This window comes from Stigmatopora nigra, chromosome 18 (assembly GCF_051989575.1).
Source record: "Stigmatopora nigra isolate UIUO_SnigA chromosome 18, RoL_Snig_1.1, whole genome shotgun sequence".
Lineage (NCBI taxonomy): Eukaryota > Metazoa > Chordata > Actinopteri > Syngnathiformes > Syngnathidae > Stigmatopora > Stigmatopora nigra.
This window is the reverse complement of record NC_135525.1, coordinates 555081-572107: the sequence shown is the minus strand read 5'-3', so window position 1 is coordinate 572107 and position 17027 is coordinate 555081. Positions and strand designations below refer to the sequence as shown.

The window sequence follows — 17027 nt, the reverse complement described above, 5'->3', positions numbered from 1 at the left end:
GTTTCTATTGTGATTTCTCAATAATTTAAAAAATCCAAGAGCAGCATTTTGACGGTTAAGTAACAGGTATTCTGCTTACCTTATAGATGATTGCAGGCGCCTGACAAAGAAGTCTCCAAAGAAAGATGCCGGGTGTCTAAGACCACCCTTATAAATATCACGTCCCTGACGTGCTTCGAAGTCCGCAACTCCAGCATTAGGGAGACAAAGTTGGAAACCTTCACGTGGTGTCTCCTGAGAGGCCGCTCGCCGCGGCCTGCGAATTCCAACAAATACCACTCAGAGCTGCCAACAAGGAACGTGGCACCCTACGTTTTTCATCCAGCCGGAGACATTTGACTGCCCCTCATCTCCGACTACCCCCCGGATGAAATAATCCGCGTTCCAGTGGCAACTCTAGCGCTATCTGAGGGCAATCCTCAGGCGCTTGTAGTGCAACAACAACAACAACAACTCCAGCATTAACCTTTAACCTTTCCTTAATTCCACGTTCCAAACGTTTTCCTAATAAATATAACATCCCCGACGTGCTTTGAAGTCCGCAACTTCGGCATTAACCATTAACCGGCCCCTATATGTCTACGCAGCCTCTCTCTCCTCAACTCACGGACAGGGTCATCAAAATAGTTACACGGAAAGTATTAGCATCTGACTCCAATTCCATAACTCTGTATTATCCCATCTAACAATGGAGCGTGTTCAGCATCGGAGGAGACAGACCAGGGTATAGCGAGTTAATCCACCGGACTTCACGCTCTCCATCCTGGAATCAACATCGTCCAGGTCTCTGTCTCGGCTTTTCCTTTGAAGTCCACACCATCTGTCTTCTTATCAGTGTGAATTCAACCTCAAAAAAAGAATCTCAGACAGAGCCTTTTGTTCATTGTAACCGAGTTAAGAACAAGAGTTTAATCCTACAGTAGTAATATCAAAATGAGACAGCTACAATAAAATGAATGAGTAAAATGTCATATTCTTCAGTATTGATGGACAAAATATAATGTATGCTTCAGATATTTCTTAGACCAGCAGAGAAGGCCTTGAAGGCCCTGATGGCACATCACTGTAACAATGTATTTGAAGGAAAATCATGTTATTTTGCCTTATTCAAATCATGTAAAACTTTCTCACATCATAAGATCTGAATTTTTAAATATGTAAATTAAAGTGCAATAAATGTAAATCGCTCTGGCTTTCTCTCTCCCCTCCATTTCTCCCTCTCTCCCTGTTAGGTTCATCAATAATCATACTTAATTACTGATACAATAATTATAAAACAATACAGGGAGACATTTGATTAATTATCTATATTTAATTAATTTGGCATCTCTGATGTTCTGATATTCTTGGAAGAGAGAATTCATTCTGACATCGTCCTCGTCACAAATGAAAATCCTGGCCAGCGGTAATTTCTCCTGCCCATTTAAGGCCATGAATCAAAACAATAACAAGGTTATTGATTAATCCAAAATGCGTAAGCAAAAACAACACCTGTAACAATCATCGCATATCAGGTATTCAATAATAACAATTAAGGTCGCAACTCAAAAACAACTCCATTGGAAATTAATCAAACAGGCCTCCATTCGGCAAAATAATTGTATAATCAAGCGAAAAGAGCGTCACGACAATATGCGAGTAATCATGAAGGTTGTTGGATAGCGATCACGCTGCATCAGCAATTTCTTAAGCATCCTTCTAGGTGTGCATTCTGGGGTAAAGGTCAGGCCTATCTTCCAATAAACAGTCCTCGGAATGAGGACTCGTGACATGTTACCATCCCGAACTCGCCCCAGGAAAATTGAAGAAGCTCTCATACAAAAATGATTAAATGCACACATATGTATGTATAATAGTATTACAAAATAACTCCAACACTCCCTCTCCCCTTATCTCCCTCTCTTCTTCTCTCACTCTCTAGTTCTCTCCCTGTCTCCCTCTCTTCCATCCTTCCTTTTTTCCTCTCTTCCTGTCTCCCTCTATTCCTCTCCCTCTCTTGGTCCCTTTCTCTCTCTGTCACTCTCGCCCCTCCATGAAATCTTTCTAATTTTAGTACTGTTAAAAATAATAAACATTACTTATGATTTACCGTGTTAATACATCGCCAATTAGAACAAAGGAAGAATGATTTTCCAACAGAATATCCTGTTTTTTTATATGGTTGGAACTAATTAATTCGTTTTTTTAAAGTTTATTTCTATTGGAAATGTTGATTCGAGATATGAGTAAATCAACACAGTATCTCAAGGTAAGTCAGGAGGATATACTACAACAGGGGTGTCAAACTCCCTTTGGTCTGGGGGCCAAATACAGCTTAATTTGAGATCAAGCGGGCCGGACCAGTTAACTCATTGCAAAATTACATAGAACTAACAATAAGCCCACTTTTTTTCCTTTGTATTAGTCACTAATACAAATAATTAGTGCAAAGAATGAGAAAATTATCAAAATGTTTATTAAAAGAATTTTCCTTTTACATTATGAAAAATATATTATGAACAAGAGAATAACATAAGAACATAAATAAATGTCAATTCATGTTGTCTGCACGTACTAAAACACTGCGCTCCCTAGCGGATAATACAAGAACTACACATTTTAAAGAAAATTCATATTTTTTATACAATGCAGCTTTCTTTCCCGGGCCGTACCAAACCACCAGACGGGCCGGATCCGTGTTGACACCACTGTACTACAACCTTTTACAGAAAACCATAATTTCAAACATCTAAAAGCAAATTACATAAAATTAAAACACGTCCATATAAATGTTGTTAGAGTCAGAGTAAATTGCCTAAAAAAAACTTTTAAAAAATATCAAAAAAAAAAAAAAAAAAAGTCCGAACTCGCACTCAATTTCCACTGCAACCACCCCATGGCAGTATAGCAACTCAGCACGGCTGCCTCCCTCCTCGTGGAAACGAAGTAGTTGTTGTTGTTAGACGTTGCTAAGGAAGATGTCCGTTGGCTCGTTTTTCTTCTCGCTTAAACTTAATGCGTGGTTCAACGGAGCGATAAAACCATGATAGTCTGACAGGCCAAAATATCAAATGTCGTCTCTTAACGACCTTCGAACTCACGTTATCCGATAGTGTATATTTTTTGGCATGTCTGAAGTCTCGGCGTTGGCTAAATGAGTTTAGCAGCATGGCGACCATCCAGTTTAGTGTCTAGAGATGATTTCGCTATCTAAATTGGCTTGAGTTATTTCCACTGAGAGGATGAAACGCGAATTCTCATGACGGAAAACGGTGTCGACGGCTCAAGCCCGGCGACGGTCGTTAATGACGGCCTGTCGCCTGAGCGCAAATTTTGCAAGGAGTTGAAGACGGCCCTCCAACTGCGAAAGGCGGCAGGAGACATTCCTGACCGGCCGCTTCCTGTGAAGCGAAGAGACGGAAAGACGCCAGACGACGGCATCCATGTCCAGAGGCTGAGGTCCAGGCAGGAGAGCCTCAGCAATCCGGCGATCTTATCTGTGGACTCCCTCAAGGAAGCGAGCCGGCCCATCGCAGCCCTCCGAGGGGAGCGCGTTGTGCCGCCTGGTGGTTTACCTTCACCAACCCCGCAGCACATTTCGGCACTGAGTCGCGCAACTAAGCAAAGGTGGGTACTAGTGATCGACCGTTATGGGTTTTTAGGATTGATTATTAGTAGTTAGTGGAGGCGGTAAAGCGAAATTTTTAGCTGATATTAATTTACAATTACTGTAGAAAATAATAATGGAACTTCTGAACTTCATAGAATTTTATCAAAACGCGCATACCCACACGCGCACACACGCACACCAAATTGCGGATTGGCCGAACAAGAACAAAGGACAAACTTGATAATAAGACGAGCCCCTTTTTCAAGACTTAAGTTTGAAAAAGACTTTTTGAACACAACATTCACTTTTCTTTATATATAAGATAATTACAGTGCACCTGAAACAAATGATTATAACAATGCAGTGGCGGACCGTGCATTTCACACTTAGGCCTTCAGTAGTGCTGTGTCATCAATCCAACCCCCAATAAGTATTTTATGGCTATAAAACCTTTAATGCAGCTACAGCTGTGAAACATAAAAAATCAATAATTACCTAAAAAAATAAATATTATTTAGGAAAATAGAAATCTTACTCACCAAAAATTATTTTTATTTATATCTGTGGTACAGATTACATGTGCGTTTCAGGTCCATCCAGTAGTTCTTTTCTATCGCCATCAAAGCTAATGCTGAAAGCCGAGTCTATCCTGTTGTATTTCTGGCATAAGTTTTGATTCTGTTCCAGGCTGAAAATGTCAGTTCGACAGAAGCAGTAGACACGGGGATGGTCACTGTCAAACCCACTAATGTGTATAGCTGCCCCATGCTCACACAAAGATTTTCATGATGAAGGAAGTCAAGGAGATAAGTGGGAGATTTTCCTGTAAAATCATCCGTGGCATACATTACAATCAGTTCTCTTCTTAGCCGAATGATGCAGTTCAAAAAGTGTACCGTGGCTCTGTATTACGATGGAGAAGGCTGCATGTGGAAGTTTTCTGGTATTCCCTAAAAGTCTCCAGGTCGAGTAGGGAGCAAAACATCAGTCTTTCGTGTTCTTGAAATCTGGTCCGCGTTTGGTAAGTAATATTGTCCAGAATCCTGTTGTGTATTTGGTGGTAGTGCGCTTTAGAATCTTGTGCTTGACCTTTTCGTGCGCTTGGAGCACGCAAACTGCATTCAGTGCTCCTCCCGTACTCAAATGTCTCACAAAACTCCTTTACTCTTGCAGGACAAACCTGTACATCTGTTGAAAAAAGCATGTCTGAATGATCAAAAATTCTATAAAATGTGTGAAGCAAACAAAAAAAGTTCAAAATAATTTAGATGTGCTTTAAATCCATCAGCACACCGCAAAGAATCATTCACCCACAAACAGTACTTTTATTTCCCTTCTCATTGCTTCCTCTATCACTTCAGCAATGTGGAGTTTGCAATCTCTGGCTGGCTCACTTTGGTTTCGGTCCGCCTACTCTATCACTAATCCATCATAGTCGGTGAAAGCGATGACGTTTCCCTACAACTGCGAGAAGGCAATGACGTATCACGGCAGCTTACATGTTCTTTGGTCAAGTTTATCGGTTTCTTGTTCTTATTGTACCATTTGTTCGCTCTTCAAGTCCCACGCTCTTTTGGACGTTGCACTTGTTGTTTTTATTGTTGTTGTTAGGCCATTCAGGCGTCTAGGGGTTACCCTCAGCTGCACTGGAACGTGGATTAGTTCATCCGGGGGGTAGCCGGAGGTGTGGGGCAGTCAAATTCGAAGGTGGCGACGGGCGGCCTCTCAGGAGACACCTCGTGAAGGTTCCAACTTTGTCTCCCCGTTGCACTTGTTTGGGCCTGAGGTTATCTTGCACATTGTCTGTAACAAATTAAACAGTTCCTACAAAAAAATTTCAAGTAGGTATTTAGACCTCTGGGACATGGAACACATGCTCTGCCATGTCCATCTTCCCCCCTGTTGAGACATGGCTCCTTACATGGCTCAATTTTGGAATAAATTATTTGGTAGGCACGGTAGGCCTTTAGCTGTGAATAGGCCGACTGTTCTGCTTCTTCATGTATCTATGTGTTACGACTCCCCCTGGGGTATGATATACCAGAGAGTCGCAACTATCACAGCAGACAGGTTCGGTCAAAGATGAGTTCGGACACACATTGCAAGTAGCCTTCAGTTATTTTTATTTACAATAAAGTCAACAAAACAGACTACGGGATAACATAGGGGAAGCACGAGATATTAAAGTGGCACCCTCAAATAAACACGGTAAAACCCCCTCCCAGACAGGTGTCCAAATGAACACCCACAAAAATACAGGAAATCAGACCGAAGGATGCCACCGTTAAACTGATGTAATATAATCTAGACAGGGGAATAACTGTGTCTAAATGCACAAACTATATGTATACCCAAGGGTGTCTAAACTTATCTCAAGTCCCCCTATGCAACCCAAAATCATTAACACCACCTACAAAATATAACATGGAGTAACATACTCACAAGCCTGCAACTCAGCAAGGCAAGGGCCAGGGCAAGAAGGGAAGGTAAAAGGCAAAGGGGGCTGAACTGACTACTGAAAAGGCTTTAAATAAGGGCAGGAGGGATGATTGGGGAATTAATTACAGCTGTGTTTGGCCTGGGCAGGGCTCGGTCACAGGGGTGGAGCCAGAGCTGGAGATAAAACACCTCCTACTGGTGTGTGTCCAGGCTGCCAGCCGTAACACCTCCCCCCTCAAGAGTCAACCTGTTGACGAAACCGAACCACCAACCTGCCCCAATCAATCAATACACTCCTGTTAAAACTCTCCTAAACTTGAGATAGGGCATTGTCCGGTGGGCGTCCGCGCCAGCCGATGACAAGGCGTGGCCGGTCTGGCGGGCGTCCGCGCCGGCCGGTGATGAGCCGTGGCCGATCTGGCGGGCGTCCATGCCAGCCAGAAACGAGACGAGGAAGAGGTCGGTCCGGCGGGCGTCCACGCCCGCCGATGACAATGCCTGGCCGGTCTGGCGGGCGTCCGTGCCGGCCGGTGATGAGCCGTGGCCGATCTGGCGGGCGTCCATGCCAGCCAGAAATGAGACGAGGAAGTGGTCGGTCCGGCGGGCGTCCGCGCCGGCCGGTGATGAGCCGTGGCCGATCTGGCGGGCGTCCATGCCAGCCAGAAACGAGACGAGGAAGTGGTCGGTCCGGAGGGCGTCCGCGCCGGCCGGTGATGAGCTGTGGCCGATCTGGCAGGCGTCCACGCCAGCCGAGGACAAGGCGTGGCCGGTCTGGTGGGCGTCCGCGCCGGTCCTTTAAGTCTTGGCCAAGCCCCCTTCCTTTAGGAGACACTAGAATTTTAGAACGGTCAGGCACCTTACCCTGGTTGTTCGGAGGGTCGCCAACTCCCTCGTCCAGGGGTGCCAGAGCTTTGCCGCTCTTGCAGTTGCCGGCACCATCATCCAGGGGCGCCGGAGCATTGCTACCACTTCTGGGCGGGCAGTCGCTGGCCAGAACGGTGCTTGGCAGAACAGTGCTAGAAAGAACTGTGCCTGGAAGGCCGGCCGGCACCGGAAGCCTGGTTAGTGGCTTCGGCACGGGTGCGACTGGCGGCCCCAGTGGCGACAGGAGTACTTTGCGTGGCCTCGGCACCGAAACTTGGGGTGCTTTCTGCAGGCTGATCCTCGCGGCGGGCATTTTCTTCATGCATTGTGCTATTTTATTTCTTTCTTCGAATCCGTTTTCCTTTTCAAGCCACTCTTGCTCCAATTTTTTTCTTTCTAAATTGTCCTGCTCCAAAATATTTTCTCTTTCAATCAGTTCTTTTTCTTTTCGCTCTGCTTTCAAGGCCTTTTCTCTTTCTAGTCGATCTTGCTCTGAGGCCTTTTCTCTTTCTAGTCGATCTTGCTCCAAGGCTTTTTCTTTCTCTTGCCTCTTAAATTCCAAAACTCTTTCTTTCTCAAGCCGTTCTTGCTCAAGACGTGCTTTCTCTAGACATGCTTTCTCTAGACGTGCAAGCTCCAAAGCTTTTTCTCTCACTTGCCTCTTAAATTCCAAAACTCTTTCTTTCTCAAGCCACTTTTTCTCAAGACGTGCTTTCTCTAGACGTGCAAACTCCAAAGCTTTTTCTCTCGCAAGCCATTCTTGCTCCACACGTGCTTTCTCTACACGCTCAAGCTCCAAAGCTTTTTCTTTCTCAAGCCGTTCTTGAGCTACACGTGCTTCCTCTACACGCTCAAGCTCCAAAGCTTTTTCTTTCTCAAGTCGTTCTTGAGCTACACGTGCTTTCTCTACACGCTCAAGCTCCAAAGCTTTTTCTCTCGCAAGCCATTCTTGCTCCACACGTGCTTTCTCTACACGCTCTAACTCCAAAGCTTTTTCTTTTGCAAGCCATTCTTGAGCTACACGTGCTTTCTCTACACGCTCAAGCTCCAAAGCTTTTTTTTTCTCAAGCCATTCTTGAGCTACACGTGCTTTCTCTCCACGCTCAAGCTCCAAAGCTTTTTCTTTCTCATGGCCAAACTCAGCCACGGCCTGTCCAGGCTTTAATTTGTGATTTCTGAACTTTTGGCGGTACGTCTCAGGCACCAGTTCGTAAACGCGCAACACTGCTCTATTTACCTTATCATATACCAACCTGTCTTCTATCGACAGTGTACTCAAAGCTTCGAGGCCTTTCCCTGACAGTTTCCTTTGTAAGACTAGAGCCCAGCCTTCTTCTGGCCATTTATTGGACAGTGCTATCCGTTCAAACGCACCAAACCACGCCTCGACGTTCGTCTCACTGAAAGGCTGTACAAGCGGAAGGCTTTCACTAACTTTAAACCCCCTACTTTCTACCATATTAGAACTCTTTGAGAGTTCAATTTCCCGCCTTTTTAGTTCAATCTCCTTTTCAAACTCCATTTTCTTGAGGGCCAGCTGATGAGCATACTCCCTATCCCTAGCCTCATATTGCATACGTAATATCTTTAGAGCAATGGGGGCATTTTCCCCAATAGATACAGCACCATATCCCTCTGGTTTTCCTTTTAAACAAGCCCTGGGATTTATAACTAGAGCCTTTACATTCAAGGTGACACCATCCCTGCCTACCTCATCTTTCTCCATCCTGCCTGATTCCTCAGAATCGACCAGAGACTGAGAGGAAACACCCGCAGATGCTCCTCCTGTGGCTTCTAAGTACTGCGCTGCTATTAATATATGGATAACCTCCTGCTTCAATTCAGCTAGCCTGGTAGTCCTGGACAGAGTGAACCCTAGATGAGCGGCAAGACCTAACAGATCTCTCCTCTTACATTGGTCAACCTGATCTACAGTGCCAAGTTAAAAAAAAGGAACTCTTCCGCATCAAAGTCCATCCTGCTAGTTACAGCACTACACTAGACTGAATGATAGCTATTAACTGTGCCTACCTCAACTCTGCTTGCCCAGCCTTCACCGGCCTACTGCACATGCAGTCCGTACCACCAATGACCAAACTGCTGCTGTGATAACAGATCTTAATGATCTCCCGGACGAGCCCCCACTTGTCACGACTCCCCCTGGGGTATGATATACCAGAGAGTCGCAACTATCACAGCAGACAGGTTCGGTCAAAGATGAGTTCGGACACACATTGCAAGTAGCCTTCAGTTATTTTTATTTACAATAAAGTCAACAAAACAGACTACGGGATAACATAGGGGAAGCACGAGATATTAAAGTGGCACCCTCAAATAAACACGGTAAAACCCCCTCCCAGACAGGTGTCCAAATGAACACCCACAAAAATACAGGAAATCAGACCGAAGGATGCCACCGTTAAACTGATGTAATATAATCTAGACAGGGGAATAACTGTGTCTAAATGCACAAACTATATGTATACCCAAGGGTGTCTAAACTTATCTCAAGTCCCCCTATGCAACCCAAAATCATTAACACCACCTACAAAATATAACATGGAGTAACATACTCACAAGCCTGCAACTCAGCAAGGCAAGGGCCAGGGCAAGAAGGGAAGGTAAAAGGCAAAGGGGGCTGAACTGACTACTGAAAAGGCTTTAAATAAGGGCAGGAGGGATGATTGGGGAATTAATTACAGCTGTGTTTGGCCTGGGCAGGGCTCGGTCACAGGGGTGGAGCCAGAGCTGGAGATAAAACACCTCCTACTGGTGTGTGTCCAGGCTGCCAGCCGTAACACTATGCATCTTTTCTTTCTATGGTGCAGTGTTTTCAAATCAATGAACAGTTTTTAGATCGACTCAATTTTTGTTGTTGTGTATGCTGTTTGGTGTTTTCTGCTGCTGCTTTTGCTGCTGTATTCTGTTGTTGTCTTCAGCGTGTGCTTAACATTTGCTTACCGCTCGCTATGTGGTTGGGCTTAAAATCCCAATGAACAAAAATCATAACAATCTTACTTAATTTATAACTATATGCCTTATCAGTCAAAATTAAATATGCTAGCTGGTATTCTATTTTGATCACTGCTTCCTTGTTAAGATCAATAAGTATATTTGTTTTTTCCTTTCCTGAAATTTCACAAATTAACTAATCATACCAAAAATAGGTAAAATAGAAAAAGCAAATCAGGCTGCTTTCTCCTCAGGAAAACAGCTTTTCCGTTGTCTGCAACAGTTACATTCAAATCAATTAGTATTCAGAACAAATGCACATATTTATAATCTTTGAAGTTTGCCAATCATCTCCTATAAAACTTTCTTAATCAATATTTTTCAATAGTCTGTCATAAAATTAAAATCCAGTTCCATTTCTATCCATTTATCCATCTATTTGTTCACATTAACTATCTGTAAGATGGTTTGGTCTCAATTGAAACGCTTTCGCTCTTTTTATGGAGACAATAAAACCAATATGAAAAGTATGGCCTTACTGGCTTACGGCATTGCTCCCGGAGCAATAATCTTTCCAATCCATATTGGAGTGCCTGCCACTACATCTGATCGCGTCAAAAAGTTTATCTTACTTGTCTCCTCAAACGTTTCCACTGAGAGAACCTTCTTACAGTTAAAGGTGGATCTGCATCCTCATTTTCAGCTATTTTGATGTCTGCTGGTTGGTCAGCAAAACTTGATACGGACGTTCTCATCTTGGGTTGCTCGTGCGTCTTCTCCATGTTTCCTGTTGAAAAACACAGTCTCCTTCTGCTAACTCAAAATTTAATGCGTTTCGTTAAAGTTTTATTTTATGCAGATAGCCAGATTAGACTCATCATTCAGCTCCAATCGTGTAGTGAATGATGGCATTTTGTCTATAGTCTACTAAATAAGATTTCCATATTTTGTTGTCCAGTTGACCTCGTTATGTGGGCGCAATGATTTCATAACGAAATATGGAACCTTTCGTCAATCCTGTCAATTAATCTGTTAACACAATTTGGATGTCATTATCCCTATAAATCAATGGTACTTTGGAATTTCATATGATGCACTGTTTTTTTCATTTCAGTGCTCCAAAATTTCACATTGCAGATTTGTTCCTCCAATTCAATGCATTATCATCAAACAAATTCTTTGGACTAAACAATTTTCCATAATTTTTCATCGCCATCCAAAAAGGCTTATTGGCAATTTCAGAAATTGATTTCAAATTTCCAATCCTTCGCTGCCATCCCTGAAAAGGGCTTATTGGCGGTTTCAGAAATCAATTCCAATTTGCTAAATCCTTTTCTACCTTGATATCTAACGGATTGATTATATCTTGGTGGATGGCCAATCAAAAACACAAAAAGACAAACAACCATTCACGCTCACACTCATTCATACTCAGACATCAGTGGTCTGCAATTTTGGTCACTACCTTTTGCTGTCCTATCAGCACTAATCATTCTCAAAAGAACTAGGTTAACGCCATTTGGTTGACATCAATTATTTGATGCTAATGCAATCTGTGATATTTTAATAGTCCTTAATATGACTCACGCTAAAACATTTCATCTAGTGATGGAAAAAACAATGAATCATGTTTTGTGCACTAAACATGTTCATCTTATTCCATCCTATAGAAATCATGCTTATCCTAAATCAATTATTTTATCTAAACTCGACAGGTACAATTTACCCAATAATTTGGATCAATGCCATTTTTGCATTGTTTTCTTCTCGTTTGATATCATTAATCCTAATCTAAATCCTTATCTCTCTCTGCTCTTCCTTGGTGCGAGGTAACTTGAGATGTCTCTTGCATGGCCTTCCAGGAGCCCCCGCACCCCTTGTGTCCTTTGTTTGTAAAAGGTGCCTGGTACGGCTAAGACGAAGAGGGGGCATAGGAGGGGGCCACTGTCTCTTAGCAGGCCTGGTATCAATCAAAGCTGTTATGCTGGCGAGTTTTGGGATGGTTAGTCGGAGATGGGTTAGGGAAAAAGGCTTTTTTCACCCCATTTGGCCGCCATTTTTCCTTTGATTCTATCGGCTCAGCCAATTTTTCTTCACGTGTGCTTTGCCCTTTTCACCCCCCACCCTTTGTCTTTATTCTTCCTCCACTCTTTCATATATGTGCAATTATCCTGGAAAATGCTTTAGCATAAACTTCATGTCGGTTGAGAGTTCTTTGCTGTTTGTCAAACCCATTTTTGCAACTTTTCTTTCGTTTGAAGATTTTTGCTTATTCAAAAATTATATTTATATATTCCGTTATTCTTATAATGTTTTTATTTAGTGTTTACTCACCTTCTCTAGGGACGTCCCGTTTAATTTGCTATCTTATTTACACGCCTAGATAGTCGCTTATACTCTTATTTTGCGCGACAAACGACATGATTTACGAGCGTGTCACAAGTGCTCTGGTTTAAATTTCTCCTTAGGAAGATTACTTGCAAGTTTTATATTTATTATTCTCTATATATTTTTTTTATTTTGAGCTCTTTCATTCTCTTGGCACAGTATAATAATATTTTTTTTCTATATCTTTAATGCAATCCTTGGAGTCCCTGGCGGAGAATTGCGACCTCCTCCTCTTTGTCTGGTGATTCACTCAGTTATAACTCTTCCAGAAATCTCGAGAACCTTACTTGATCTCCCGTATACGTTTCCTAACTTCTCTAATCCCGAGAACACTTCCCCTAACTTACGGGGAGCGGCATACGAAACATTTTTCTCTGAACCTTGGAGCATCTTTCTTCTCTAGAAAGACGGGGTCTCAATTCTGGATTGGATTCTACAAATTAATTTTAAAAGTGTCTTACCGCTCAGATGTGCTCTGCGTCCGGTGGGATGGATTTGCTTCCTTCTTCTGGATAGCGGAAAATCGATCACCCTTCTCCTCAATGGGGAGACAGCTGACGTCAGATTTTTGGATAAATTTTTCGCTATCCAAAATCAGGAGGCCAAACCTTCCGGGTTTCGGGCACCAGAATGTTGGGGCACACTGAGTACCAGTGTGAGCCACATCATCATTGCTCGCTATAGGCACATGTTGGGGCTATTGGCCAACACTTAAATAAACTCGAACACAGGAACACACACTGAGGCAGATAAAATGAAAGTTAAAGGCCGCGTCTGCAGAGGCGGGGGAGTGGACCATCCTGAGGCCCGAGAGTGTGACTACTCTCCAAGCTCCTCGAAGCTATCTCCCGCCGAAAAGCTGCTTCAACGGTGGTTTTATTTAAAATAAGAAAGGTCATAAAAATGGGAGGGGTTAATACTAATGAAGGAGGTGGAGTGCAAAAGGTGTAGTGCACATTTTAACCAATAGGTGTAAGATAAATTCTATTCTAGTAACTTTTAATACATCATAAAGAAAAGGGTGCAAGACTAAATATAAGAATACAAATATATTTCACAGCACACCATTATCACACCTGCCATAAGCAGGTGTGATAAATCTGAAATACACTTTAGGAGGAGGTTCAGAAAGAGTGAGATCAATTTAATAGGAAAAAGGTTTATTACCAAACTGCGAAGTGGAGAGTGAAAGCTCTAACAGTGGAGTGCTGTTCAGCGCGATGTTCCTGCATCTCTCTATCTCATGAACAGTGGGTTTGTCTTTATATAGGCAGAACAGAGCATAGTATGGTTTCTAAGACAACGACGAAACTCTGGGCAAGGTTAAATTAATCAGTGACAGGTCTCCATGGCAACGGGCCAACTTTTGGCGAAGGCTGATTAATCATTGGCAAGTCTCCATGGCAACGGCATACTTTGGGCGAAATCTGTTTAATCAGTGTGAGGTCTTCATGAAAACGATCAAACTCGGAGCAAGTTTCCTATGACAATGATGTTTCTATACTTACAAAAACTGGTACAATATGAACAAACAATTGCCAAGCGACTGACATTTTTTCTTACAATATTATCTTACAATTCCCTCCTATTGTAAGTATAAAACATCGGAACTTCGTTTGTTAGCGAAGCTATTTTTGAACGAAATTCTTTACAAATTACTTCAAACTGGAGTTTAGACCAACCAGAAGGGGGCGAAAAACCTTCACGCAGTTGAGGGAAAATTGTTCACTTGACCTCCCGCTGGGGACCTCATGGTCTGGTGTCTCAGAATAGGGAAGACATATTAATCAGTGTTAGACAGTAGCGCAACATCAGTGTCAGATTGGGATATGGATTGTTGCATGTGCAAACGAGTTAGCATTAGCTGGGTTTCAACAATCATAGTACGTTCGGCTGTGGCATTAATGGTACGTCTGATCAAAGCTGAGAATCAGGGTAAACAACAGGTTAGGATAACAAGCACGAGAGCAATGACATTTACGAATGGTACTAGGGCTCTCAAAAGAGTCTGTGTCCATGAGCCTGAGAGGAACTAGTCAAGCCATCCTTGTTGTGGAACCGGATCTTTGGTCATAGCATTCTGTATGTTCTTCATGGTTTGTAGGGCATTATGGACTGAGTAGGACGCGTTGGCAGGGATGAAAGTGCAGCATGAGTCTCCTACCATGGCACACACACCTCCCTGCTGGGCGGTTATTCTGTCAAGAGTAAGCCGGTCTGGATAATCATTTGGGTCATGGCGGTTATTTGGGCTTCTCGGCCTTGTTGTAGTCGGATTGATGCGTGACATAGGCCTAGAATCTGTAATCGATGGTTTCCAGACGTAGGGTATTTTTTGCTGTTCCTACCCAGGGGTTCACACCAATCACTTGGGGGGCCGTGGCTGGACTAGTATTGCAGATGGTGATAGCGAAAAGGGGGTCTTTTCCTGGTCGGTCTGGTCGGAGGTATACGCCGATGCAGCCTATTTGTTGGATATTGGTCGTGAGCTCCAACACTTTTTCATTAGCCTTGACGGTGGTGGCCAACTTGGTAAAAGTAGCGGTCACGGTGGTAGCTTCTTTGGAAAGGGGCCATGTGATGGTTCCGTAGCCTGTGTGGAGGAGGACCTGGTCCCAGGTGTCTGGCCAGACTCCCCGTATATTAGGGGCTTGTAGGTACTAATAATAATAATTCGAGTCGGTCCCATGTACCGTCATGTGAGTAAGCTGTAGGGTGATAAACGGGACTTGGACAATGATGGGTGTCTTGGTTAACGGGTTGCAGATCTGGAGGGCCCCTGATCGTTTCCGGAACCAGCTAGTGGGGCATTCTCCTCCGGTGGGAGTGTAGCAATGTTCCGTTAGGTCCCCCCATGTGGTGGAACACAGAGTGATGATGATGACTAACCACTTCATTCTTGTATTCGTTTACAGTGGGATTGATGTACCCAGGTGTCTCTTCCTTCGACTTCGACGGCAGTGGGGGTGGCCAAAATCACACAGTGAGGTCCGTCCCAACTTGGAGAGGACCAACACTTTCTTTTTTTATCACCTTGACGAGTACCAGGTCACCTGGGGACACGACCTCCTGTGTGGGAGACAAAGAAGATGTCGGAAGGTCATTTGCATTCATCACAGTTCTTCCTTGGAATATTTTGCATAACCACTGAGTGAGGGGATCTGTTTCTCCTTTCTCTTCTACCAGCAGATGTTTTTCCCACATTGGTAAGTGTGTCAATAATCACAAGACTACTTATATGTGCCACTTTGGTTCAGTTCGATGACCTCCATGTTCAGGACCTCGAGGGGATGTGTCCCCTGTATGCCTTATTCTGCACTATGGTAATTCATTGTCTTGAGAGTTGTCTACAGCAGGTGAGACAGTTTCTGCAAAAATGTTTTAAAGTAGGTTTGCAGACCTCTGGGAACGTGCATTGTTTGTTGTACTATACTGATCATCCCCCCCTGTTGAGACATGGCTCCTTCCATGGCTCAATTTGGGAATGACTTCAAACAATGATTGTGGGACGCATAGCTTGTCTTCTACTGTAGGGAGGTCGTGCTTGTGTTGAGTGGCTCCTTCTGTTTCCCATTGTAGTTTCTCTTTTTATGTGGCATGATTTTGCATGTCTCTTGGGATTTCAGCTGGGAATGGGCTGTGCCTTTCCTTGGTGATTGCCGTCTGGATGTTTGCAGTGTGCGGCTTCTTTGTCTGCTTCATCTGCTCGCTTGTTCCCCAATGAGACGGGGTCTTGTACCGTTGTGTGTGCTTTAAATTCGCAGATAGTCAGCTTCATTGGTAGTTGTAAAGCTTTGAGGAGTTCTGTGAGAAGCTCCGCGTGTTTGACTGGGGATCCATTTGACGTTTTCATTCCTTGTTTAGCCCACTGTCCAGCGAATAACTTGAGAATGCATAATGGCTGTCTGTCCACACCATCACGTCTTGTCCTTGGAATAGTTTACAGGCCTCTGTCAGGGCCACTATTTCTGCGGCTTATGCAGACCAGTTGCCGGGGAGTCGTCCTGTCTTGAGGGTGACTTTTTGAGTCCACGGCATATCCGGTGTGGTTTCTTCCGTCCAGGGTTTTTGATGATGATCCATCCACATAGACAATGTGTCTGGTGGGCAGTGGGTTGTCCATTAGGTCAGGCTTTGGTTTATAATTCTCTTTGGTTCTTAGTTGACAAGTGTGTGGACCTCCATCTACTTCGGTGGGCAACAGTGTGGCTGGGTTCAGGGTATTACATCTTTGAACGGTGCGGTGTGGTTGTGAAAGCAATGTCGCGGTGAGGAACAGGTGTCGAGCTGGATATAGAAATGCCATATTGGTCTGGGTTAATAACATGTCAACTGCGTGACTGACCCATAGCGTTAGTGGATGGAAGAGTATGAGTTCAGTGTAACTTTGGACGGCCATGGCTGCTGCACATATGGCTTTTTTAATGGTGTTGATAGCTTCTTCGGCAGCTGGAGTCCTTTCTACGGGATCTGAGAGGTTGAGGTCTTTGTCACTCATGAGGTCCAAGAGTGGCAGGGTGATTTGTGCGAAGTGAAGGATCCATCCTCAACAGTAATTGGCTAACCGGATGAAAGCCATAACTTGTTTCTTAGTCTTTGGGTCCGTTAGCCTTCGACCTTTTTGTGACAAGAGATGTCCTAGAAATGTGACTTCAATTTGGCAAAATTGAAGCTTGGATAACGAGGCCTTGTTCCCCGTCTTTTCCAGGTGTTGGAACACTCTGATGGACTGTTTTCGGTTTTCTTCTTCTGTTGGGCTTGCAATTGGGATGTCGTCCACATAAATGAGGACTTC

At 43.8% G+C, this 17027-nt stretch overlaps 1 protein-coding gene across 7 annotated transcripts in view; it reads left to right on the top strand.

The window, feature by feature from the left end:
* The first annotated feature begins 2886 nt into the window (after nucleotides 1-2886).
* The window catches only part of inpp5e (inositol polyphosphate-5-phosphatase E), a 51676-nt gene continuing 37535 nt past the window's right edge, over nucleotides 2887-17027 (top strand). For 2 of the 7 annotated variants that reach the window (XM_077738348.1, XM_077738352.1), the window contains exons 1-2: nucleotides 3478-3606; nucleotides 15148-15438. In XM_077738348.1, the coding sequence (XP_077594474.1) occupies nucleotides 15422-15438 (17 nt within the window). In that variant the 5' untranslated portion in view covers nucleotides 3478-3606; nucleotides 15148-15421. Of the gene's footprint in view, nucleotides 3607-4276; nucleotides 4611-15147; nucleotides 15439-17027 lie in introns of all 7 variants that reach the window. The other 5 variants (XM_077738351.1, XM_077738346.1, XM_077738347.1 and 2 more) reach the window with 5 other exon arrangements.